This window comes from Streptopelia decaocto (genome assembly GCF_964273445.1).
Source record: "Streptopelia decaocto genome assembly, chromosome: 26".
NCBI classification, from domain to species: domain Eukaryota; kingdom Metazoa; phylum Chordata; class Aves; order Columbiformes; family Columbidae; genus Streptopelia; species Streptopelia decaocto.
Genome location: NC_138681.1, coordinates 2251262 through 2278842, shown reverse-complemented (window position 1 = coordinate 2278842; position 27581 = coordinate 2251262). Strand labels below are relative to the sequence as shown.

At 55.1% G+C, this 27581-nt stretch overlaps 3 protein-coding genes across 17 annotated transcripts in view; 2 read left to right on the top strand and 1 right to left on the bottom strand.

Moving 5' to 3' along the window:
• Positions 1-1210, top strand: part of RHBG (Rh family B glycoprotein) — a gene marked incomplete at both ends in the record, with an annotated part of 67177 nt that extends 65967 nt beyond the window's left edge. Inside the window, 1 exon segment of the mRNA XM_082073062.1 lies at positions 779-1210. Within this exon segment, the coding sequence (XP_081929188.1) occupies positions 779-1210 (432 nt within the window).
• CRABP2 (cellular retinoic acid binding protein 2) overlaps positions 1-27581 on the top strand; it is a 355112-nt gene that overhangs the window by 120762 nt on the left and 206769 nt on the right. The window lies entirely within an intron of this gene.
• Positions 26982-27581, bottom strand: part of MEF2D (myocyte enhancer factor 2D) — a 75703-nt gene continuing 75103 nt past the window's right edge. For all 15 annotated transcript variants that reach the window (XM_082073407.1, XM_082073397.1, XM_082073410.1 and 12 more), the window contains one exon: positions 26982-27357. In XM_082073407.1, coding sequence (XP_081929533.1) covers positions 27027-27357 — 331 coding nt within the window. In that variant the 3' untranslated portion in view covers positions 26982-27026. The remainder of the gene's footprint in view (positions 27358-27581) is intronic.

The window sequence follows — 27581 nt, the reverse complement described above, 5'->3', positions numbered from 1 at the left end:
GCGCAGGGACCGCGCACCCCGGGCACGGACCCGCAGCCCTTTATTTTGCTTCTTTTTATCTAAATGGGGACCCGCATCCTTCAGCTTCCCCTCCCTGCCTTCCTTGAGCGGCCCCGCATCCCTCTGTCCTTTCTTCTTTCGCGGGGAACGCGCATCCCTCCATCCTTCCTTCCTCCGCGGGAGGGGGGGAACCTGCATCCCTTCATCCCTTCATCCCTCCGGGAGAGGGAAGCTGCATCCCTCTCCTTCCTCGGGGCGACCCGCATCCCTGCAGCCTTCCTCCCCTTCAGGGGAACCCGCATCCCTCCATTCTTCGGGGGAGGAACCCGCATCCCTCTCCTTCCTCCGAGAGCCCCGCATCCCGCCTCCCCGCCCCGCATCGCTTCCCTCGCCGAGGAACCTGCCCCGCTGCATCCTCCTTCACCTGCATCCCTCCTGCCTCCGGGCCGCCACGTCCACGCTGCGGGGAAAGCTCGGAACCTCGTTCCTCCGAAACGCATCGGCTCCACCGCCCCCTCCGCGCATCCCCCGCGGAGCGGCGCGCAGGCAGCGCGGGGCCGGCTCGGCTCGGCTTGGTTGAGCTCGGCTTGGCTAAGCTTGGCTCGGCTAAGCTCGGCTCGGCTCGTACCTGCCGCCGCCGCTGCCCGCAGCCTCTGCACCGGGGGGAGCGGCGCGCGGCACTTTTCATTCATGCTTTCACACTCCCGGCCCTCGCCGCCGCACCTCATTGGCTCGGCCCTGCCTGACGTCACCTGCCCTGACTCCCGCCCCTCTGCAGCGCCTATCGGTTCATCAATGGGCGAGGGAGGGGCCGGGAGCGGCGCGCACACGCGCATCGCCGCCACCCGTCACCCCCATCGCTGTCAGCTCCATCACCACCATCATCCTCCCCATCATCGCCCCCCCGCCCATCACCGCCATCACCACCATCACCCGCATCTGCACCGTCAGCACCACCATCTGCACCACCAGCACCGGTGATCATCCGTCACCGCCGCCCATCACCACACCACCGTCACCCCAATGTGCAACACCAGCACCATCACCACCAACAACCACCAGCACCATCTGCACCGTCAACAATCATCCATCACCACCATCCATTGCCACCACCCATCACCACCACCATCACCATCACCCCCATCTGCACCATCGGCAGCACCATCACTACCATGGCCATCTGCACCATCTGCACTGCCAGCGATCATAGATCACCATCACCGCCATCACCCCCATCTGCACCATCAGCAGCACCATCAGCCACCATCACCAACAACCATCACCATCAGCACCCCCAGAGATCATCCATGGCCGCCACCCATCACCACCACAATCACTATCACTCCCATCCGCACCATCGGCACCATCACCACCACTGTCACCAACAACCATCACTATTGGCACCATCAGCAGCACCACCACCATCATCACGCCCCCCATTTCTCCATCCTCTTCCATCTCTCTGGCCCCTCAGGGGTCTCAGCCCACCCAGCCCCTCCGGGTTCCCCTCTCCCAGGGCCGGGAACCCCGCATCGGTTGGTCCCACCAGCGCCCAGTGCCGGGCCTGGCCACACCACACACACCCCAACCAGAAATCAAATGCTATTTTATTTCTGTAGTTTTAACCCCACGGGCCGTCTATTAATTACCATCTTATTTTCCCTCTTATAATACAGATACCATCAAAATTAATAACACAATTTTTCCTCAAACAAGAATGGGTGTTCGGGGTTCATATTTGTTTCATTTTTCTTTTAATTTATTATTACTACTATTACTCCCCCCTTTTCTCTTAAAATTCCTCTTACCCCTTGGAAATATTACTCCTAGTGTAAAAACAACCAAGACGGAGACTACGGGATTAGGGCAGCGGGTTGGCCGTGGGTTTTCCGTCCACCAAAACAGATTCTCCCACCAGTGTCACCAGCGTGGGCAGCAACACATTCTCTCATTGGGGTCCCCTCTCCCAGTTTCTCCCACTGGGAAAACAGGAGCCCACCAGTGGCTCCCATCAGGCCCAGGAATATGGGAGGGGGGGAAAGGGGAATGGGGTGAGGACCGGAGGTCTTGGGGAGCACCCAGACAGAACGAACCCATCCAGCCCCGTTTGGGGGCAAACCAACAGATTTTGGGAACACCGCAGGGGTGTGTGTGGGTGATGGGGGTGCAGCACCCATGGGGGGCACCCAGCCCGCACACAGCCCCCCAAGCTGCCGCACACGACCCTTCCCGACTGGCCACCCCCCGGCAATTCGCCCCCCGGGACCCACCTGGGCCGAGCGGGGCGGGTGAAGCGAGGCCGGAGCCGCAGGTTTGTCCTGGAAGAAAAGGGAGGGAGGGGGCGGTTAACGAGCCGCTGGCACCGGAGCCCCCGCAGCCCCGGGACCGCCTCGATCCGTCCCCTCCCTCGCTGGAACGCGATTTTTCCGCACACAACCGCGCGTCTTTCCCTCTTTTTATGTTCCCTTTTTATTAAAAAAAAATATATATATATATAAATTTATGTTTAAAGCTCCTCCCGATTTATTATTATTAATTATTATTATTTTTAACACGCCAAAAAGAAGAAACACGACGAATTTTGCCGTTTATCCCGACACACGCTGCAAAGCTTTCGAATTTATATCCTCCCCGGGATTATCCCGATGACAGTGCATTTATATCTCTTTTAATGTTAACGTCGTGTTAGACACGTCCCGATCCGAGAGGATTTAGGGAAGGACACAAGCGATTTGCGGGTGTGTTTTGGGTTTCATTAGCAAATAAAAACCTGTTTGCTGCTTTTCTAGGGAGTCGCTTTAGGCAAAATGAAGCCAAACAGAACCACAAGCACCAAACCACAAGGAACCGTTGCCGAGATCGCGGGATCACAGGACCCGCTGCACATACGGCGATTTCGGGCTCTAAAATCCGCACGCACGCAATTATATGAAATAAAGCCTTTTTTGGTTTTTTGAGGCTGCCCAGGGATAAAAAACGAAGCGGAGCTGAGGGGAACCGAGGGATTTTTGTCCAGAGACGGGAATCAACGCACGAACCGAAAAGAATAACCATAGCTGCCCAGTTTGCTTTTTCGCCGCGTCAATGGGGAAAATTAAGGACAGGGATGCGCGTTTTTAAGAAAAATAGGGGGAAAATATAAATGTATGATTTCAGGGGGGAAATAATAGGCAAAAACCGTGTGGGATTTGTACCGGCGGCAGCACATCTGGCTGCTGATAAAACCCGCTTTTTTGGGGGTCAACTTCCCGGCCTGCAGCGGGGGAACCTCGGCAAGGCCGCCCCGAGGCAGAAATTAACGGGGAGGGTTTGAATTAAGAGGAGAAGCTCGAAGCTGGTCGGGGTGGGGAGAGAAAAGAAAAGCCACCAAAAAGGCAACGCAACGAGAAGTTTGTGATGGGGGAGAAACCCCCGCGCTGCCGCTCAGGCGCGGAGAGGGGAGGAAGAGCTGCGGAACGGCCGCGCTCGCATTTAATGTGGTTTCAGCCCCATCCAGCAGGATTTGATCATTCGATAACGAGGTGAGGACGCGAGGACCCCCAGCTCTGCGCATCGCCCCCCCAAAAAAATCCTCCTCTCAGCGCGCAGCAAAGCCCGGCTGGGGTGGGGGGGGTGTCCCGGCCGCCAGGGTCACCCGTGTGCGTGTCCCCACGCAACTACGGCCACACGCTCCGACGCGGCCCCTCGCAACACGCCCGGATGCTCCGGGGTGAAGCCGCTGGCAGAAGGGGGGTCTGGGGGAGCCCCCCCTACCCACCCCACGGGTGCGGGGGTCGCACCGTGATCGTCCCCTGAAGCAAAACACAAAGGCCCGTGGGAAGCGCCGGTGTCCGCTCCGTGCCCACCAGCGGGAGGTTCGTGGAGGGCGACAATGAGCCCACGGACTCGCGGGGCGGGGAATGGTCGCATCCTGCCAGGCTTCTTCTTGCTCAGGGCACATTACCGGGGAGGTCTCGGCACCCCAAAACTCGAAGCCCAAGCGGGAATGGAGGGAAGAGAGGAAGCGGGAAGAGAGGCAGTGCAACCCCCCCACGTAGAGTGGGTCTGAGTGACCCCCGAGCTCGTGGAAAGGCCGGGGGGAGTGGACCAGGGCGTTTCTATGATAATCCCTGCCCGGGGCCGCCGTGGAGGAAAGTTCGGGGGGGCCATGCTTGGTCGTCCCCAAAGTTTCTTAGCAGGGAAGGGGGAGGAAAGAGGGGGGAGGCTCCCACCTGCCCCCTGGGCTTTTGGGAAAGGTCCGATCCTGCAGCCGGCCCCGGGGGGGTCCCGCAACCCCCGCCTCGGGCACGGCCGGCGGCAGGAGCTGAACCCCCCCGCTCCCAGTCCCGCTCCTGCTGCCGGGGCATCCCCAGCCCGGTCCCGCCGCCCCCAGCCCCGAATAAAGACGCTTTTAGAGATGGATCCTTGCAGTTCCGCGCCCCCCTCCCCGCCGGCTTCCCCCCCTTATTTTTTGGTGGGTTTTTTATGATTTTCTCACCAAGTCCAATAAATTGCGCGGCTCGTCTGGCCTCAGACGTGTTCAGCAACCCAAGCCCCGCGGCTTTTGTTCCGCCAAGTCTCACATTGTTTGTCCGGCTGCGGGGCCGGCCCAACGCGGGACGCGGGGGCTCCGCGGGGGCTCCGCACCCCGGCCCGGCCCGCTGAGCACCGGCTTGTGCTGGGGGGGGGGTGGGAGCCAGGGGATCCCGGCCCGGCCTCCCCCGGGGTTATCCCCGACTTCTTCACCCCACTTCGGGGCGGCGGCTTCTGCGGGGGATGCGCCCGTAAGGCCGGCGGGACCTGCCTGCGCTGCTCACCTGCCTGCACTGCTTGTCCTGCTCTCCTGCCTGCACTACCTGTCCTGCCTGCACTGCTTGCCCTGCTCACCTGCCTGCACTGTTTCCCCTGCCTGCCCTGCTCACCTGCCTGCCCTGCTTGCCCTGCCTGCACTGCTTGCCCTGCCTGGCATCCCTGGCTGCCCGCCCTGCCTACCTGCCTGCTCTACCCTCCCCTCCTTGCCCATCTATCCTCCCTTCCCTGCCCGTACTGCCCTGCACTGCCCTCCCTGCCTGTCTATGCTGCCTGCACTGCCCTCCCTGCCCGGCTCTCCTGCCTGCCCTCCTCTCCCTGCCCACACTGCCCTGCTTTGACCTCCCTGCCCGTCTCTCCTGCCCCGCTCCCCGTTTCCCCCGGTGCCGAGGCCGGAGCCGCCGCCGGAGGAGGAGGAGGAGGAGAAGGGGCCGTGCCCGGCGTAAGGATATATAGGAGCGGCCGAGGAGCCTCCACGTAGCCTATACGTAAAGTATACGTGGTGGAGTTAAAAAAAGTTGCGATGCAAATGCGGGGCCAGCTCCATCGCAAGGGGGGTCCGGAGGGGGGAGGGGAGCCGCGATATTTCCAAGCTTCCTTAACCTATGTATTGCTCGAAATCGATCAGCAAAGCACAGCAAGGCTGGCAATTAGGAGCTCATTACCATATATGCAAATATGGCAACCTCTCTCTTTCTCCGCAGCCACGGAGGGTTGAGATGCGACGATGCGAGAAAAACCGCACCAGGGTTCGGGGGGGGGGGGAATTGGGGCGTGCGGGGAATGGGGAAAGGGGAGAAAAATGTGGGTGTTTGGGTGGTTTGAAAGGAAGGCGGCGGGGCCGCGGGTGTACAAAGAACTCGGGGGTGCAACACGCGTGGCCGGGTCCCGTGGGGCTGCTCCGAATTTGTTCCCTAATTCAAAGAGAATTTCTTCCCTTTGAAATAAATTCAGCTCCGAGGAGAACACCCCCCCCAATTCCCCCCAAAACCAGACGGTGCCCTGAGCCATCGCTGCGGGCCGGACCCCGCAAGAACCCGTTAATTGGGGGGAAAATCCGGTGCCCGGTAGCGGCCCCGCCGGGGACCGAGCGCTGGAGCTGCGGGCGGATCCTCACGGTAACTCCCGACTTATTACCTTGTATTTCCAAACCACCCCAACAACAAACCCCTAAAGCGGCGATTTTTGCGGCGCACACGCTCGACCGCGGGTTCCCTTGTCGCAATAAGGAGTTGCCTCCAATTTTATAAGCATCGTCGTTTTTTTTAATTAGTTTTTTCTTTTCTTTTTGCTTAATAAGCACAGATTAGCAGCAAAGTCCCCCTGGCATTTCCTGATCGCGGCTCAAAGCCCGGAGTGTCACCGCAGGAGCGGGTTTGGGGGAACATTGGCATTTTATGGAATTAGAACCGGCTCTGTGCTTTCCCCCGTCTATTTGGGAAATGAATTTGTTTTCCTCCTTCCACAGACCCTAATCCAGTTTTACTAAAGGACCATAATGCCCATTTCAAGTCGGACTTAAATTTTCTTCCTTACTTTGGATATCTAGATATATATTTGCCAAGAAACAATCTTTTCTCTATTTCGCCAGCTACCCAAACCCTAAAATAACGGGAAGGAAATGAAATCAGGAATCGATTCCTTCCGCTCAACGTGGTTTGGGGTTTAAAGAATAAGAAAATATAGAACTATTAAAAAATCACCCAAAAGGAGCAAACCAGCCCCAAGGGCTGCGGGGAGGAGGCGGCACCAGCCCAGCCAGGGGGGGTTTAAGCGCTTTGCCCGTTCGGGACGATGAGCCCAGGTCATTCCTGAGCCAGATGTGGGGGGAAAGGTATTTGCAGGGGTTTCTTCGTCCCTTTTCTTTTTCCATTGGGAAAAGCCCCTTGCAGCGGTTGCATTTGCAGCTCGGCGGCTGAGCCGCTTTTCCCCATCCGAGTCGCTGCTCCTTGCGTTCCTCATTCATTCCTCTGCCCCATCCTTCATCCATCCATCCCTCTGCCCCATCCCTCATCCATTCCTCTGCCCCATCCCTCATCCATTCCTCAGCTACCGGGTTTTTTAGTTGTTTTTCATTCCCTTATTGACTGTGAACGGCCAGCAACGGGAACCAACCCGCACGGCGACAGGCGGAGGGGTCCGTCCTTTCCCCCCGGGCATCGCCGCTCCAACACCTTTTAGATTCGGATTTAGTTCTTATTTCTATCCGGAGAACGAAGCCGCTAGTTCCTGCAAATCTGCGGGTTTTGAAATGCAGAGAGTACCGTTTGGAACCAAAATCAAACCAAATCAATCCCTTTCGGTTCCCCCTCTCTTGGCAAAGCCGCAGTTACCGACGACCAACGAGATGAAGCGTTTTCCCTGCAAAAATCCTCCCTCCAACCCGAGTGGATTTGGCATCACTTTGCCCACGAGTGGGGACGGCGGCTTCGCCCACCAGATGGATATTTTTCCCACCTCCTTACCCCAAAGTAGCAATTAAGTGGCGACTTTTGCCTTCGGAGGAGCCCGGGGTGATGTGTATCCAAACCTGTCACATCTTCATTTTATTTTGAGCCGCAAAGCTCATTTATTTTCTCTTCTACTGAATTTTAAAGAGGAGGGTTTGGGGTGGGGGGAGAGGATAGAAATAAACTCGCCCCAGATTTTCGGAATTACCTCTGAAACCACCGAGGAATTGCCGCCTTCGCCTCCAGTTTTGTACTCGGCTCATCTCACATTGATTTTGCCCAGCGGCAGCGATTCGCAGTTCAAGGGGCGTTATTTAAGGAAAAACATGCGTTTTGAGCTTATTTCTTTTGTTTTTAGCGAGCTCAGGAGAGAAGGTGAATTCCGAGCTGCGGGGGGGGGGCGTTAATTTGAGCTGATCCAGGAGGATTTTCAGCTCGGAAAGGCGGGATTTTCGGCGGGGGGTGTCCGGGGACCCACGGAAAACACGCAGGGAGCGGTTCCCCCGCACGCAGCCGCGCAACCTCCGCACCGGTTGGAAAATACTCGTTGAGATCATACAAATTAACCCCCCAAAACCTCCTAATTCCACCCAAAAGCGCTGCCGGTGCTGGGCTGGTTTGCAGCGCACCGGACACATTGTGGGGGGGGCGGGTGGTCCGGGAACCCTCGGGGTTTATATTGATGAGTTTTAGCAAAGTGCTGCAGCCCTGTGGGGTCCAAGCTTTGCCCCCCCAGCCTCAATCAGCCCCACGCACATCGGGGAGCTGCAAAAAGGGGGGTGCCTGCTGCAAAAGGGGCGAGTAATTCACCAGCAAGACCCCCCCCCAAACTGCTCGGAAACCCTTGGGGTGCACATATACCCCATCCGAGCATGCCCCATATATGTGAGCCCCATACGTTAGCACCCATTGCAAGCGTGCAAGAGCGTGTGGTGCACACAGGCTGCGTGTGTGCAATGTTTAATTCGCATTCACAAGACCCACACGCTCCATCTACACAAAACACCCCCCCCAGAGCCCATCTTGGTGCACATAGAGGGGGTGAAACGCCCCCCATTCCACCCACAGCCTCGTCCCGCTTGGGGCCAAGAAACTGATGGTCCCTTTGCTCACTGGTGGGTGCTGGAGACCAGCGAGCACCCCTGAGGCCGGGGTGGTTTTGTAGGGTGGGTTCCCACTATGGAAGAGCTCACGCCTTCCCTGGTGGGATTTTTAAGGGCCGTTCCCTCATTTTCACCCACCAGCTCTAAGTTGCTCCATTCAGAAGATGTTTGAGCTCTGTAAGAAATGCCACAGATGGTTTCAAGAGTTTTTGGCTAAGGATTTGCACAAATGTGACTCCAGACAAACCGCATGGGCTTCTTTTCTATAACCCATGGCCACACAGCAACCGCCGCCTCGGCGAGTGTGTATTGTTGATACAGTCTGATGTTCAGACACAGGTTTTGGTTGAAATGCTCCTTGCAGCCCAAGTCAAACCACAACTTGGGGTACGGGTGGCTGAGCAGAATAGATTTGGGGGAGAGAGAGATGTCCGGAGGTTAATTTCTAATTAAATTGTGTTTCTAAAACCCACCCACCTTATGTCCTGCACTTTGCAAATAACGGCGTTCACTGGGCATTTCTGCCACACCAGCTCTTCAGCATCCACCCAGACAAAGAAAATAGTGACAAAAGCCACATTTGGAAGCAGCAGCGAAGCTCCGGAGCCGCGCACGGGCCATGCGCCCCGTTTCCCATCATCCCGACCACGATCCCCACCGGACAAACCCCTCGCCCTGCACCAGGTCTCTCCAGTGAGTGTTTTCCTGCCTCGAGTGGACATTTGGAACAGTTCACCCAAAAGGTGTAATGCAGCTCAATGCATTTAAAGGCGCCCGAGTAACCGGGGAGCGGCAGAGGGCTGAAAATGGGTAATGCGGGATGTGATGTTATCCTGGCTCTCAGCTCATCTCCAAACCAAACCGAAACGCAATTAAACCGCACCAAAAAACCCAACAACAAAACGCCTCTAACATAAAAATTCTCCTTTCCTATAGTGGAGGGGAGTTGTTTTGTCTCAATAAAAGTGGGTAAAGTGTCTCCCCGGCACCTTCCCCGGCTCGCACAGCTGCCCAAAGCACTCAGTCCAGCAGGTGCCTTTTCTTCTGCTTCAAAGGGCTTTGGATGGGATCTGGACAGCTCATTTTGGAGAATGGCGGTTGTTAGTAAGAGATGCCTGGCACGGACGTGGCCTGATTACAGCCCTGCTCGTTAAAACAACGTTCGCTAGGTATTGAAGGGGATAACAAGGATATTTAAACATTCCCAGCGTGCACCTTTAAGCGGCAGAAAATAGGGGAAATTGCTATGGTTTAATTCACTATTGCTCCTTTTGAACTCCCACTGGCTTCGCCTGCAATTGTTCCCTACGCCGGAGCTCCGAGCTGAGTCTGGATGACGGAGGCATCGGGTCCAAAGGGCCGGGAGGGCGAGCAGAGCGGGACCAGCGTCCCCACACACCAAAACACCCATTTCCACTCGGGTTTTGAGAGATTTCCCTCAATAGCTCAGAGTTTGGACCGCCGATTTGTGATTATTGTATTTCTGTGTGCATCAGGGAGAGGGTGGAGCAGCTTTTTTTTTGTCTGTATCTCTGAGAAAGCTTTTTTTTCCCAAAGCAAGACCCAAAATACTAAATCCATAGCTGGTGTTCATGGGTGAGACGCTCAGCCGTGTTCTGATAGGGGAAAATAGGGAAAATCAGTCTAATTTCAGATGTTCTGCAATGCTCACAACATGCAGCCCTGGCACAGGCGCCTCGGAGTCATTTCCACCTCGGTACAAGGAGAGAAAAGGAGACCCCGATTTTTGGGGTGTCTCCTCCGGGGGGTCTTTGTGCCCTGGGAAGACCCATTTGTGAATATTGGCAGACAGGGCTCCTCTTCTTTGGGGCAATTTGCTCCCGTTTGGGTTCAGCTGAGGTGGCCAAAGCCACTTGGAGAAAAGCTCCATCCTCCAAAAGGGCTTTTTGGGGAGTCGGGTGATGGGAAAACAAGCCATACGATATTATTCAACAAGAAGTTCATTATTCCGCGGGTCTTTTGCCGCCCAGACCCGTCTCAGCCCTTTTCCACACTCTGGTGCCGTGCGGTTGGACTCAACCACCCCCAACGTCTTTCCCAACCTCCACCATCCCCTGATCCCTCCTTGCACCCACCTCCCACTCCTCATTTTCTCCCCCAGCCCCAACCAACATCCCATTCAACCCAAAGCATCACCCCAAAACAGGAGAAGCATTTCGGAGGAGCAAAGCCACCGCATCGCCGACCTGAATGGGGGTAAATCTACCCCAGCGGCAGCACAATGCGGCTCAACCCCCCGCTAAAGCCCGGCCTAGGGGAGGGTGAGGGTCTCAGCTTACCCGGCCTCTCACAAAAGTCTCCTCCATTCTAGCAAATAACCTTTATGTCCAGGGACTCGCAAAGTTTGCTTTCTCCCTCCAGGGTTGGGCACAGCAGGAGCAGAAGAGAAAGCGAGCGCTTGTAGGAGGTTCCCTCGGCATAATAACCTCAGAGGAGTTTAGGTCTAAAGACTAAAAGGCTCTATTTACTTTCACTGACAAGGAACAATCTAAGCAGATGTCCTTTGATGGGATTAGTTATTAATCCTTGAATCATGGGTAAATGGGAAAATGATCCATTATTTTCCGCAAAATCCTTCACTACTTTAGATTTGGAGGATGGGGTGGAGGGTTGTTAACAGAAAGGTCTCGACCCGCCTGATTTTATTTTTTGGGGGGGAGGCTGGGGGTGTCGTTTTGAAAATGTATTTTTTACAGTTTGTGCCGTGGAGCGTGAATGGAGAATTAAAATGATAAGAAAAAAGGGAAACGCAAGGCGAGGAAAAGGTTTGTGCTTCTAACAACTGAGGACAATGCGCCGTGTTGGGCGTTTATCAATGTACAGGCCCAAGGCTTGCTTGGGTGATAATACCAATGACGATGATGATAATAATAATAATAAGAAATAATAATTATTATTAATAGGAAATAATAATAACAATAATAATAATAGGAAATAATAATAATGAATAATAGGAATTATTAATAATAATGGTAATAATGGTAATAATGGTAATAATGGTAATAATAGTAATAATAGTAATAATAGTAATAATAGCAATAGTAATAATAGCAATAGTAGTAATAGTAATAGTAATAGTAATAGTAATAGCAATAGCAATAGCAATAGCAATAGCAATAGCAATAGTAATAGTAATAGTAACAGTAATACTACTGATACTGATACTGATACTGATACTGATACTGATACTGATACTAATACTGATACTAATACTAATACTAATACTAATACTAATACTAATACTAATACTAATACTAATACTAATACTAATACTAATATAATCTCCCTCCAAAAGCACCCTCTGTGCTATTCTCCCAGCCGTTTTGGCAACTTTGCCCAAATGTTTAGATCCTTGAGCCGGCTCCGTGTCACGTCGGCAGCGAACCAGCCGAGCCCCCGGAGCGCGGCGCCGTGGGCAGGTGGGGCTTTGTGTCGGCGGTCTATGACAAGTGCTGTTTTCCTTATCAATAGCACGTGGAGGTGGGTGCGATGGAGGGCTGGATGCGGCTGGTGAGACATGTCGGGTTGTCTCCAGGGATGTAAATCCACGCGGATGCTTTTGGGTGTGGATGGAGCTGCGGGCAAACCAGCATCATCCCCTGGGTGTCCCGCATCCCTGGTTGCCCGTAAAGGGGCTGGAGCAGCAACCATTGGAGTTCACATCCGCAAACACACCAAATTACCGGCAATTTCTCCATCCCGGGCGCCGTGGCCGTAGCTCAGCTTCTTGATGTTGAATGTTAATAACCCCAAGACAGCTGCTCACCCCCAAACTCTGCCTCCCATAATAATAACAAATAATAATAGGAAGAATAATAATGAATAATAATAATAAATATATAATGATAAAATAATAATAAATATATGATATATGATATATGATATATGATATATGATATATGATATATGATATATGATATATGATATATGATATATGACATACTATATACTGTATATTACATATTATATATTATATTAGATATTAGATCTTAGACATAGTATAGTATATAGAATATAGAATATACAATACAGAATACAGAATACAGAATATAGAATATAGAATATAGAGTATATATTATATTATATATAATATGTAGTATATTTTGTATATTGTATATAGTATAGTATAGTATAGTATAGTATAGTATAGTATAGTATAGTATATATAGTATATATAGTATATATAGTATGTAGTATATTATCTATTATCTACTATATATTATCTATTATCTACTATATATTATCTATTATCTACTATATATTATATAATATATATTATACATTATATATTATATATTATATATAATATATTATATATTATATATTATATATTATATATTATATATTATATATTATATATTATATATTATATATTATATATTATATATTATATATTATATATTATATATTATATATTATATATTATATATTATATATTATATATTATATATTATATATATAATATGTAGGGGAAAGCAGAAATAGCTTCCCAGTGAATAATTTACTCCGCTTTCTTTTGATTCGCGTTCTGATTGAACGCAGCAGTGCGGGCTCCGAGGGGGAGAAAAAGAAGCCACGTTCTGATGGAAGATTCCCACCAGGCAGACCAGTTTGTCGCTGTTGTTTAAATCTCCTCCCAAGTTTGAGGAGGGCGGTTGGTAGAATCAACAAGTTCATGGCCATAGGGTTTGGATGGGCTTGCTGGACGCTGTCCCTGATGTCCCAGTGTCACTCACAGCCAAATATTACAAGAGATAAACGTTCTGTGTTATCTGATGCTACCGACCGCCAGAATGCACCTCGAAGACCAAGAAATAGCATCATTTGCTTTGTTCTTTTAGCGATGGTGCAAAGAAGAGTTGGTGGCTGCGGAGAACGATTGTTTTACATGAGGAAACTGAGACGTGGAGCTGGAAAACGCTTCAACTCCCAGGAGGAATGAGACTTGCAGCCTCCTCTTTCTGTGAAACATAAAGACAAGGCCATGTTATCCATGGGCTGTGGGCTGAATGGTTCAGGGCAAAGGATTTGCTCTTCCTTTCCTTCTCCGGCTCCCTCATCCCCAGAGGTGCAGAAGAACCTCCAGCACTAAAGGGCCATGATACAAATACCATTATCGTTGTTTTCCTCCAAGTGCCTTTTGATAAACCCCCGGTATTTACGTCCCCGGCTCCCGCTGGCTCGGGAAGAGCGAGAGCTTTGTGTTGCCACGCCGCACGGCCTCTAAAAATGGGTGAATTTGATGAAATGGCGTTTTCAACAAAAACGTTTTGTTGTTGGAAAATTTGGGGCCGGCCGCCTGCATTCAGCCGACCAAAAGTGTCAGCAGTGAAGCTTCTGGAAGGTGGAGACAACCCATTGTTGAACCGGCTTCTGGGATGGGGAAACTGGTGAGGGGCTGGAGCACAAGTGTGATGGAGACTGAGGGAGCTGGGGGTTCAGCTGGAGAACAGGAGCTGAGGGGAGACCTTCTGATCTCTGAACTGCCTGAAAGGAGCTTGGAGCCAGGGGGGTCGGGCTCTGCTCCCCAGGAACAAGCGCCAGGAGCAGAGGAAACGGCCTCAAGTTGCGCCAGGGGAGGCTGAGGTTGGATTTAGGAACAATTTCTTCCCCAAAGGGCTGTGGGGCATTGAACAGGCTGCCCAGGGCAGTGCTGGAGTCACCATCCCTGGAGGGCTGGACAGACGGACATGAGGTTCTCAGGACATGGGGCAGGGATAGGGGTGGGTTATGGTTGGACTCCATGATCTGGAGGTGCTTTTCCAACTAAGATGGTGATTCTGTGATCATGGAAGGGTTTGGGTTGGGAGGGACCTTCAAAGACCATCTGGTCATGGACAGGGACATCTCCAGCAGATCAGGGACATCCAGCCAGACCAGGGACATCCAACCAGACCAGGGACATCCAACCAGACCGGGGACATCAAACCAGACCAGGGACATCCAACCAAACCAGGGACATCCAACCAGACCAGGGACATCAAACCAGACCAGGGACATCCAACCAGACCAGGTTGCTCAGAGCCACATCCAACCCGACCTTGGGTGTTCTCAGGGATGGGGCATCAACCACCTCCCTGGGCAACCTGGGCCAGAGTCTCCCCACCCTCAGCATCACAAATAGACATTGGAGATGGGATCCTGGGGACAATTTCTTCCCCAAAGGGCTGTGGGGCATTGAACAGGCTGCCCAGGGCAGTGCTGGAGTCACCATCCCTGGAGGGCTGGACAGACGGACATGAGGTTCTCAGGACGTGGGGCAGGGACAGGATTGGGGTAGTAGCTGGAATCTTGATCCTGAGGGGCTTTCCCACCAAAATAACTCTGTGAGTCTCCAGTCCAAAGGGACTGAAGGCACACTGCTGTATTTTTCATTTTTCCAGCAATTCAGCCCAGACTCGGGGGGTCCCCACCCTGGCACCCAAAGCTCCCGTCCTGGCAGCCCTGGGTTGGCCACAGCCCCGCAATCATTGGAACCGTGAATTTCCAGCCGCCGTGAGTGACAGCTGTCAATCACCGCCGGGCGCGCTGCGCTCTGGCGCCACCTGGCGGTCGCGTCGGGGAAACGCGATCGTGCAGGGGACGCCCCCCCAACCCCAACCCGAGACAGGCCTTTAATTTCTAGTCGCTTAATAACTTTGCATTTTAAACATTAAAGGAAACAGAGAAGGGGTCAGGGCTTGAACCCCCTGGGGAGGCTGCAGGAGCAGGGAATTTGGGGGTGAAATTTTGGGGTGTTTTTTTTTCTGGGAGGCAGCCTTTCATAGAATCATTTTGGTTGGAAAAGCCCCTCAGGATCATGGACTCAAACCGTTCCCCACCCCTGTCCCTGCCCCATGTCCTGAGAACCTCATGTCCGTCTGTCCAGCCCTCCAGGGATGGTGACTCCAGCACTGCCCTGGGCAGCCTGTTCAATGCCCCACAGCCCTTTGGGGAAGAAATTGTTCCTAAATCCAGTCTCGCTGCCCTCGCTGCAGGTAATGACCTGGTGACATCCCTGGGGACATTGTGGTGACATCCCTTGGGACAGCGTGGCCCCATTGATATCCAGCAACCAGCTGAGGTGTCCGATGGGCACCCCCAAAGCAACAGCAGCCGTTTGGAAGTGACATTTACTGGGAGCCCAACAGAAATCCCTTGGGGGCAGGGCGGGGGGCGGGGGCGGGACAGATGATGCTCCGACACCCACCAGGAAAAGCTTTATGTGGGATTGTACCACTGGACTCAGCACTGGGGATGCTGGGGTGGGGGTGTTTGGGTGGGGCTGTTTGGGTGGGGATGTTTGGGTGGGGATGCTGGGGTGAAGATACTGAGGTGGGGATGCTGGGGTGGGGCTGTTTGGGTGGGGATATTTGGGTGGGGCTGTTTGGGTGGGGATGCTGGGGTGAAGATACTGAGGTGGGGCTGCTCGGGTGGGGACACTCCATGTGTCACCTGGGCCCGGTGGCAGGAGCTGCTGCTGCTGTCCCAGCTCCCTCGGGTGACCCGTGCACAGGCACAAGCTCCCACGGATGCGGGACAGTGGGATGCAGCGGCGCCGGCCACAGGAACGCTGGAGCTGGGGCTGGTCCCGCTTGCCTGCACAGGGGTGTCCCATCCCACCACCCACACCCTGTCCTTTGTCCCCAAGGGATCCAGCCAGTCCGAGGACCCGTGGACACCCCTTGTTCAGCAGAGACCCCACAACTGGGGTGATGCTCTTAGCGGCTGGCTGCCCAGGATGCTCTTAGGGGGTACCACGGAGTTTCTCGTGCCCCCTTGCAGCATCTTTGGCCTGTTCGCTCAGCCGGGAGGGACACCCTGCCCCGTTTCCTCTGCTCCTGGCGCTTGTTCCTGGGGAGCAGAGCCCGACCCCCCCTGGCTCCAAGCTCCTTTCAGGCAGTTCAGAGATCAGAAGGTCTCCCCTCAGCTCCTGTTCTCCAGCTGAACCCCCCAGGTCCCTCAGTCTCCATCACACTTGTGCTCCAGCCCCTCACCAGCTCCGGTCCCTTCTCTCCACTTGCTCCAGCACCTCAGCATCCCCACCCAACATCCCCACCCAACATCCCCACCCAACATTCCCACCCCAACATCCCCACCCAACATCCCCACCCAACATCCCCACCCAACATCCCCACCCCAACATCCCCACCCAACATCCCCACCCAACATCCCCATCCAACATCCCCACCCAACATCCCCACCCAACATCCCCACCCAACATCCCCACCCCAACATCCCCACCCAACATCCCCACCCAACATCCCCACCCAACATCCCCACCCAACATCCCCACCCCAACATCCCCACCCAACATCCCCACCCCGCACCCCCACCCCAACATCCCCAAACCACCATCCCCAAACCACCATCCCCAAACCACCATCCCCACCCACCATCCCCACCCAACATCCCCACCCAACATCCCCACCCAACATCCCCACCCCAACATCCCCACCCAACATCCCCACCCCAACATCCCCATCTCACCATCCCCACCCCAACATCCCCACCCAACATCCCCACCCAACATCCCCACCCCAACATCCCCATCTCACCATCCCCACCCCAACATCCCCACCCAACATCCCCACCCAACATCCCCATCCAACATCCCCACCCCAACATCCCCACCCACCATCCCCACCCAACATCCCCACCCAACATCCCCACCCCAACATCCCCACCCCAACATCCCCATCTCACCATCCCCACCCCAACATCCCCACCCAACATCCCCACCCAACATCCCCACCCCAACATCCCCACCCAACATCCCCACCCCAACATCCCCACCCAACATCCCCACCCCAACATCCCCACCCCAACATCCCCACCCAACATCCCCACCCAACATCCCCACCCAACATCCCCACCCAACATCCCCACCCAACATCCCCACCCCAACATCCCCACCCAACATCCCCACCCCGCACCCCCACCCCAACATCCCCAAACCACCATCCCCAAACCACCATCCCCACCCACCATCCCCACCCAACATCCCCACCCAACATCCCCACCCAACATCCCCACCCAACATCCCCACCCCAACATCCCCACCCAACATCCCCACCCAACATCCCCACCCCAACTTCCCCACCCAACATCCCCACCCAACATCCCCACCCAACATCCCCACCCCAGCATCCCCACCCAACATCCCCATCCAACATCCCCACCCCAACATCCCCACCCAGCATCCCCACCCCAACATCCCCACCCCAACATCCCCATCTCACCATCCCCACCCCAACATCCCCACCCCAACATCCCCACCCAACATCCCCACCCAACATCCCCACCCAACATCCCCACCCCAACATCCCCACCCAACATCCCCACCCAACATCCCCACCCAACATCCCCACCCCAACTTCCCCACCCAACATCCCCACCCAACATCCCCACCCAACATCCCCACCCAACATCCCCACCCAACATCCCCACCCAACATCCCCACCCCAACATCCCCACCCAACATCCCCACCCAACATCCCCACCCAACATCCCCACCCCAACTTCCCCACCCAACATCCCCACCCCAGCATCCCCACCCAACATCCCCATCCAACATCCCCACCCCAACATCCCCACCCCAACATCCCCACCCAACATCCCCACCCCAACATCCCCACCCCAACATCCCCACCCAACATCCCCACCCCAGCATCTCCTCCCAATCATCCCCACCCCAGCATCCCCACCTCACTGGGATTTCTGGTGGGATCTGGAGCCCCAGACCCCCAGCGCCCCCCACTGCAGCCCAGGGGGGTCTGGGGAGGGCGGGAAGGAAAGAACCAGAGGCACAGAAAGTTATCAGAAACGTGTATTTTTTTTCTTTTTAATAGTAAACCTCTTTACAACAAATATAGTGAAAGAGTTTCCAAACAAAACTCATAAGAATTTCTCATGGTAATTATTATTATTATTCTCATTTTTTTTAGCTCTTTTTTTTTTCTTTTCTTATTGTGGAATATACAATAACGCATCACCATACAGCACAAAAAAAGGAATATTGAAAAACGCAACGGACGTCTCAACCACGTGCTGCAGTCCCTGGGAAGGAGCCACTGATTGTCACGGGTGCAGGTCGGGAGCGGGGACGGGAGGGGACGGGGACGGGGGCCACGGCGTCCCCAGCACTCGGGAGGTTCTCAGACAGGGTGCGGATACTCAAAAGAAAGACGGAATGAGTCAAAGATCCTGGTTAAAGCCACGAGCTCGTGGTGTAAATGCTCCCAGCCCCCCCAGCGCCGCTGCTCGATTGCGATGTGTCGCGCCCCAAGAGCTGCTACGGAGCAGGGACACCATGGTCCCTGCGTCCCGTCCGCAGGACGAGTGTCGCCGTCCCACCGCTGTCACCGTCCCATCGCTGTCACCGTCCCATTGCTGTCACCATCCCACCGCTGTCACCATTCCATCACTGTCACCGTCCCACCGCTGTCACCATTCGCCCATTGTCACCATCCCACCGCTGTCACCATTCCATCACTGTCACCGTCCCATCGCTGTCACCATTCGCCCATTGTCACCGTCCCCCCACTGTCACTGTCCCACCGCTGTCACCATTCCCCCGTTGTCACCGTCCCACTGCTGTCACCATCCCACTGCTGTCACTGTCCCACCGGTGTCATCATTCCCCCGTTGTCACTGTCCCACCGCTGTCACCATTCCCCTGCTGTCAGCATTTCCCCATTGTCACCATCCCACCGCTGTCACCATTCCCCCGTTGTCACTGTTCCCCCATTGTCACCGTCCCACTGCTGTCACCATTCCCCTGTTGTCACCATTCCCCCGTTGTCACCATCCCACCGCTGTCACCATTCGCCCATTGTCACCATCCCACCACTGTCATCAACCCACCGCTGTCACCGTCCCCTCACTGTCACCATCCCAGTGCTGTCACCATTCCCCCATTGTCACCATCCCACTGCTGTCACCATTCCCCCGTTGTCACTGTTCCCCCATTGTCACTGTCCCACCGCTGTCACCATCCCATTGCTGTCACCAACGCACCACTGTCACCATTCCCCCATTGTCACAATTTTGTCACTGTTCCCCCGTTGTCACCGCTGTCACCATTCCCCCATTGTCACAATTTTGTCACCATTTCCCCGTTGTCACTGTCCCACCGCTGTCACCATTCCCCCATTGTCACAGTTTTGTCACCGTTCCCCTGTTGTCACCGTCCCACCAGTGTCACCATCCCACCAGTGTCACCGTCCCACCGCTGTCCCCATCCGCCACCCGCGGGCGCAGCGCCCCTTGACTCGCACACACACGCACACACACACACACGGAGGAGCATCGGGAAAAAACCAAAAGGTTAAAAATATAGATATATTTATAGATACACGGTTTGGTGTATTTTTTTTGTTTGTTTTTTTTCCTTTTAAATTGCTTCTCAAAACAATAAATAAAACTACTCGGGGAAGCGCACGTTCTGTGCAGCATCCTGGGGGAGAACCTGTGCCGGCGCAGACGGGCTGAGCCGCGCAGGACACCGAGCGGCCATCACCGGTTGGGGAGGGAGTCGGTTTATTCACCTTTTAGTGCATCATTTTGAGGGTCTTGCCTATTTTGCAAAGGTTGTTGCAGAGCGCGCTACATGAAAACGGGACGGCGGAAGAACGAGGACCCAACACGCGGCCATCAGAGGGACCCGTTCGCCGAGGGGCCGCAGCGGCGCAGCCGCCACGGTCCCGGCTCGTTCCAGCACCGGATTTGCCTGCAAACGGCTGCGAAAGAGCCACGGGGAGGCTGCTCGTCCCTCGGCTCAAAGGGAGACACCGGGAGCCCACGGGGACATCCCGGCGATGCTCCCATCCCCGTTTCCACCCAGGATGCTCCGTATCGCTCTGCCGCGTGTTCCCGCTCGGAGAACCGCGCCGGCATTTACACCTTGGTGGCTCTGGTGGGAAAATCCTCCTCCGCAAACCAGCGAGGTCAAGAAATCCCTTATTTTCCCCACTACGAAGCTGGTGGTAAAATGTAGGGGGGCAGTGGCTCGGCGACGTTTTGTGTTGCTCTGCTCATGGCATTGGGGGTGTCCTAAACCCCCAAAAACCAGCCGAGGTGCAGTGGGATGCCCAGTGCGGCTCCCTGAGCCACACCACCCTCTTCTGGCTTCAAGCAAGCATTTGAAATAAAGGCGTTGCTCTTAGAAAATGCAGCTCCAGAGGAATAAACCCGAAAATAAAGGTGTTTTCCACTGGCTGGGGAAGGAGAGGGGAGCTGGGAGCATCCTGATTCCTGCCGGGAGCCCAAGTGTCCCCGCGCACCCATTGGGTCCCTATTGCCAGGACTCGCTCAAAGGTGTTGCTGACCCCACGGGTGACATGACAGCGCTCTGGGGTGACACATGAGCACTTTGGGGTGACACACGAGCTCTTTGGGGTGACACACGAGCGCGTTGGGGAAAAGCATCACTAGTGCTCAAGTCATCGCATCCCCGGCCGGGTACCCAATGGGGATGGAAAATCGGGGAGTGGGGAGGGATGGGGCGTACGGGAAGAGCCAAGAGGGTTAAACAAGAAATATCTGTACAGTTCGGCCATGTCCGAAGTCGGTCTTATTACAATATACTCTGACAAAAATAGAATCTCGTTTCATATCAATACAACCAAAAAAAAAAAATCCAAACGCAAACAGTTCTCTGTACTGTTACCGTCGCTAACATATCGAAACTCGCTATTTACAGTTACAGTAGGCAGGTGAAATACGATGAGTGAAAGGTCAGCGAGAGAGAAGGAGCGGGGAGAAAGGTGGATATGGGAGATAAAGTCTCTGGAGAGAAGGTGAATGGGAAGGGAAGGCCCTTGGCAGCTCCAGCGCGGGCATCCCGGGGAACAGCGGCGGAGGTAGCGAAAACGTCATCGTTTGTACGTCTGGTTGAGGTTGTTGTTGGGAAAGACAAAAAGGGAAGAGGGAAAAGGGAAGGGGAAGGGAAAAGGAAAGGGAGAAGGAGGAGGAGGAGGAGGAGGAGGAGAAGGAAAGGAAAAGCAAAAGCAAAAGGAGGAAAAGGAAGAGGAGGAGAAAGAAGGAGAAGGAGAAGGAGAAGGAGAAGGAGAAGGAGAAGGAGAAGGAGAAGGAGAAGGAGAAGGAGAAGGAGAAGGAGAAGGAGAAGGGAAAGGAGAAGGAGAAGGAGAAGGAGAAGGAGAAGGAGAAGGAGAAGGAGAAGGAGAAGGAGAAGGAAAAGGAAAAGGAAAAGGAAAAGGAAAAGGAAAAGGAAAAGGAAAAGGAGAAGGAGAAGGAGAAGGAGAAGGAAAGAGAGAGAAGAGGAGGAGAGAGGAGGAGGAAAAGGGGAAGGGAAGGGAGGGGAAGGGAAGGGAAGGGAAGGGAAGGGAAGGGAAGGGAAGGGAAGGGAAGGGAAGGGAAGGGAAGGGAAGGGAAGGGAAAGGAAGGGAAGGGAAGGGAAGGGAAGGGAAGGGAAGGGAAGGGAAGGGAAGGGAAGGGAAGGGAAGGGAAGGGAAGGGAAGGGAAGGGAAGGGAAGGGAAGGGAAGGGAAGGGAAGGGAAGGGAAGGGAAGGGAAGGGAAGGGAAGGGAAGGGAAGGGAAGGGAAGGGAAGGGAAGGGAAGGGAAGGGAAGGGAAGGGAAGGGAAGGGAAGAAAGAAGAGGAGGAGAGGAGAGGAGAGGAGAGGAGAGGAGAGGAGAGGAGAGAAGAGAAGAGAAGAGAAGAGAAGAGAAGAGAAGAGAAGAGAAGAGAAGAGAAGAGCCAGAGTAAAATGATGGGAAAATGGGAAACAAGAGCAAACCTTCAGCTGCCGTCTGCGGTTACAGACTCGCCCGTGGCCCCAGGAGAGGCAGACGGGATGAATTTTTGCCGCTTGGGGTGTTCCAAATCTCCCCAAATCTCCCAATTGATGGGGGGGGGGGGCAGGACGCGGCACTGGGGACAGACACGGCACGGCCAGGCCCCCACGAGCCCCCGCCCCCAGCAGCGTTTTCTCCAGAGCAGGTGACCAACTTTCCAACAAAAGCACTGGGGGGATTTCAATGGAATGGGGGGGAAGTGCAGGAGGTGGGATTCTTAAGGATTATTTTTTCCCTGCATCGCTGAGATTTTTTGAGAAGAAGAAAGTGACAAAGCGGGGAAGAAAAAGGAAATCTTATTCTTCCTCCTCGCCCCGCTTTCCATCCCGGGACCACCCGCGGCCCTTTGCAACCAGCTCCGCTTTCACCAGCCCTGACGCTGTCACACAACGCGACGGTGACAATCCAAGGGTCTCCCCGCCAGCTCGGGGGTGCCCCTTGCACAACCACAACCCACCGCATCTCCCACAGCCCCCAGCGCCAAAGCACAAGCAGCCCCATCTGAGCCCCCGACACAGCCGGTTCCCCAAACCACCCCGTGGGCGCGGGGTCACCCCGTGCCCTCACATCGGACCCAGTTGGTCACCCCACAGCCCCTCGGCGCAGGTGACATTGTCCCCATCCATCCATCCATCCATCCATCCATCCATCCATCCATCCATCACCATCCTCAACACATCCCGGCAGCTCAGATAACGCATTTGAAGTTTGAGGCGCCATTTAGGGTCCAGCTCCGCTCCCAAATCTCCCCCCGGGGTGCGCAGGTGACTTGTCACCCCATCCTGCTCCTACGGTTGTCACAGCAGCATCGCCTGAGCCCGACCCCACGTCCCCTTCCTCCTCCTCCTCCTCACACCAGCCAGGGCCACAAGCCCGGTTACCCCGGCACATGCCGGCGGCACGGACCCCGCTCGCTCCCCGCGGCCCCCGGCACACGGACGTCCCCTTTATTCTGCATTTGCCCCCCTGCAACGCATCGTCCCATCGAGGGACACCACGGATCCGGCCAGTCCCCGCCGCCGGCACGAACCCCCCAAAATCCCGCTGCCCTCGGCTCTGCCAAACCCAGGGAAAGACCAGCTTCCCGGGACGGGGGGCACAGCCACCCCCCCAGCGCTGGCACCGCAGTCGCATCCACCAGCACCAGCACCATGTCTCCAAAACCAGCCAGCCCGGTACCAGGGAGTCCCATGTCCCCATCGCCCCATGGGGACTGGGGGGTCCCGTGTCCCCATCGCCCTGTGGGGACCAAGGGATCCCCATTGCCCCAAGGGGATCGGGGGGGTCCTGCGTCCCCATCGCCCCATGGGGACTGGGGGGTCCTGCGTCCCCATCGCCCCATGGCGACTGGGGGATCCCACAGCCCAATTGCTCCATGGGGACCAGGGGGTCCCCATTGCCCCGAGGGGAATGGGGGTCCCGTGGCCCAATTGCTCCATGGGAACCCATCGCCCCACAAGGACTGGGGGGTCCCCATCGCCCCATGGGGACCAGGGGGTCCTGCGTCCCCATCACTCCATGAGGACTGGGGGGTCCCGCATCCCCATCGCCCCTTGGGGACCAGGGAGTCCCCATCGCCCCATGGGGACTGGGGTCCCCATGTCCCCATCGCCCCGTGGAGATGAGGGGGTCCCATGTCCCCATGGCCCCCTGAGGACTGGGGGGTCCCGCGTCCCCATGGCTCCACGGGGACCAGGATGGTCCCCATCACCCCATGGGGACCGAGGGGTCCCACATCCCCATTGCCCCATGGAGATCAGGGGGTCCCACATCCCCATCGCTTCACGGGGACCAGGGAGTCCCCATCGCCCCGATGGGAACAGGGGCTCCCCCGTCCCCATTGACTTGTGGGGAGCAGGGGGTCCTGGCGTTGCTGGTGCCGGTGGGGGGGTGGGGGGGTCACACCACTCGGCGCCGGCCCCGGGGGTGCAAACCCCCCGCTTACCTCTGGATCCGCCCCGCGGCGTCGAGCCCCGAGCGCGCGTGTTCCAGGCTCCACAGGGATTTCAAGAAGGTAAAGATCAGAAACAGACTTTGGTAAGTAACCACACTTTTAGAAAGTAATATATCATTTTCGAAACATATCAGTGCATACTTCTTATATGAAAATATACACAATTGTATTTCATTCTCCAAAAAAGGAACAATTAAAAACAAAAGCAAACTAGCCCAAACACAATATATTAGCTGTTTTTTGTCTTTTTTTTTTTCTTCTTGTTGTCATCGTTTAAAATTAATTTTAACGCTACACTTTGTTCAGGTTACACTTTTTTGTCTTTTTTTTCCTTTTTTGTAAATGTTTTTTTGTTTGTTTTTCTTCATGCATTTTACACCTTTATAGCCTTTGAGAATAAATAAGCTCCATTTTGCTTCCACATCTCTAAAAACTGCAGCATTTTAACTATTGTCATTTAAATCGTGCAATTGTTTGTTTGTTTGCAACACCCCTTTTTAAAAAATGGAAAATATATATATATATATATATTTTAAAACTAAACCCTATACAACGCGAAAAATTCCAAATTAAAAAAGGAAAATTATACACAATTGGAACTGTCAACAGTACAGATGAGCACGAGAAATCAAATTAGATCAGAAACGCATTTATCGAAGCACAAAGGAGGGTGTTGGTTTCTTAGATTGTCGTTCTTCTCGTTGTCTTTTGAAAATTAGGAGGAGTTGACTGGATGCTACAGTCTGGGGAGAAATAAAGAGTAATGACCTGGATGGAAGAAATAGGGTAAGAAAATAACCCCGAGCGCCCAACCAAATAAAGACGCCCACCAAACCAACCCCCAAAAGCGCTTTGTGGTGAAGCCGATGCCGGGGCGGCTCCCACGAGCCGGATTCGCCCGTGGGGATCAATGAGTCCTGCGGCTCCGCTCCGGCACGGTTTGGTTTGGCGCTGTGCCGAACCGCGCCGGCGCTTTCCCCGCCGCCGGCAAGCTGCATCTCTCCATAACCCGGCGCCGGGTTGCGTCTTGGTTGGGTCTCCTTTATTTCCAGGCTCTCAGCTTCAAGGCAGAAGGGGGAACGTGGCGTGAGGTTAATGAGCATCAATGGGGTTGGGGTGTTTTGGCCCCCGCGGGGTCGCTCAGCGCCAGCTCCAGCGGCGCCGGCTCCGGGGGGGTCTTCACCTCCTGCCGCGCCGCTCACCGAGCGTTTGGTTGGTTTGCAGGACGGCGAAGAAGGGAAACAAACCAATGAGATTGATGAGATGTCGTTAATCCCGCCTAATTTCCAAAGCAAGGCCGTGCAAAGAGCTCAGGTGCGTGTCCGGTACGTCGTGGGCGCGATGCTCTCCAGCATCCCGCGGGGAGCCGGGCGGAGGGAGATCGGCGCCGGCGCTTCGGGGCGAGATCCCGGCGCAGCGCTGGACCCGCTCAGGGAGAAGAGCCAGGGGTGGAAGGTTTAACCGCACAAAACCAGCCGGGAGCCCGCCCTGGCGGCGCGGGGGTCCCGGTGCCCACCCAAGACCCTCCGGAGCGTTGGAGCAGGAGAGGGGATTCAAAATTTCGCATTAAAAAACACCCATAAATCATCATTTGGAACAACTCGATTGGATACCTCCAAGATTTTAAGCGAGGAATCTTAGCTGGTCTATCTCTCCATGGCTCGATCGCCAAGGCGGGGATTTTGTGGGGAGATGCGGTGAGATGCCGGTACCCAACGGCAGCTCAACCGTGGGCCAAGCACCGGCCGCCTCCATCACTCTGCCCAGTCCCTGCATCCGAAACCGATTTCACCGCCGGCGAGAGGCGATGGAGACGCCAGCTCAGAAGGGATGTGCCAGATTCATTGCAATCACCTCTTTAGCTCGTGCACCGCTGTGCCCAACCGGGCAGGATGCGGCCACGTTTTCCCTCTTTGGCCATTGTTTTTCCCGTTTTCAGCCCATTTTTGAAGGGCTTCCCGTTCTCCTCTCGTCCTCCAACCGCTCGCAAGTCGCCCCCGTTCATTTCATCATAACTATCAACTTTTTTTGGTATCGTTAGGTCGAAATCCTAGCGTGATTTTTTTGCTCCCCTCTTTTTGGGCTGGTTTGGGGGGACGTTGGCCACAAAGCAGCTCCCGGAGAGGCTCCGGTCACCATTTGGCAGCGGAGAAGAGCGTTTGCAGGGCCAAAACCCCATCCCTAAAGCATCTACCAGCAGGAACGGACCCGGCCCCTCCAAACCCTCCAACCGCTGCATTTTGGGGTCAAGGTGGGAAAGGTTTTTAAAATGCCTATGGCCAGGAATAGCGGAGCTCCCTTATTTGCCAGAAAGGCTGCAAACAGGATTAAGCCTTAAAAATCTGCTCCGAGTTCCCCCGACCACGCTTTTAGGCGTCGTGTTTCATTTGGAAGCCGGGCTCGCCAATGCCAACCTGCCCGCCCGAGCTGGGGGAGGAAAAACGGGTGAGGAAAACTGTCTTTAAGGAAAACGGGCACCTGCCAAAGCCCTTCGCCCTTCCTGAGAGCTGCATCGCGGCCAAACCGCGTTTTGGAGACGCTCCGTGCGTGGCCGCTCGCGACCTCCCCGGGGACACCGCGATGTCCCCGCCGGCTCCGGCTCGCGGGGATCTCGCCAGGATCTGCGTTTTGGGGCGAGGAGCGGCTATTTGACTCCCGTCCCCCGTTCGCCGCAGCCCCGGCCGTTCCCGAGCCCGCAGCCGCCGGCCGTACCGCGTGCGGCACCTGCTGCGCTAGAATGAATGCCTACGGAATCCTAAAGCTATTTCTCAGGCAGTTTATGATACTTTCCCCCCCACCCCATCCCATCCCCGTCACCCGTTTTGCCCCCGTGCCCCCCCCTCTCCCACCCTTCCCACCCCCCCACCGTGGCCGCGCTGCGAGCCGGCGACGCTCCCAGGGATGGCGGAGACCCGTTATGTGACCCAGGTATCCAAGCGCATGCGCTTTACGGAGGGGGTCTCCCCCTCGGGCTCGCTGGTGGGTCGCAGGAGGCCCAGGGATGAGCCGAAATCGGGGCGGGTGGGATCGTCCCGCTCGCTGCTGCCTTCGTAGGAGCTGGTGTTGCTGCTGAGGCTGTCGACGGGCGAGCGGCCGGTGGGCTCGTGCCGGGGCTGGTGGGGGAAGGTGCTGAGCGGGGTGGCCGTGTTGCGTTCCCGGTTGGGCGAGACGGGCTCGGACTTGATGCTGATGTTGGGGTTGGTGTTGACAGTCAAAGTGGTGGTGTGGGACAAGTGACTCCCTTGTCTGGGCGGCCGGAGGGGTGGGAGAGGAGGAGGAGGAGGGGAGGAAGACAACGGGGAGGCTCTCGTTATTCACCTTATCGGTGGCCTTTTACCCTCCAATCCACAGAACTCATAACGCGCACACCCCGTGGCTGAATGAATCCAGAATGATGAATCTGGATTAGAATATGAATCTGGACTAGACTATGAATCTGGACTAGACTATGAATCTGGACTAGGCAATGG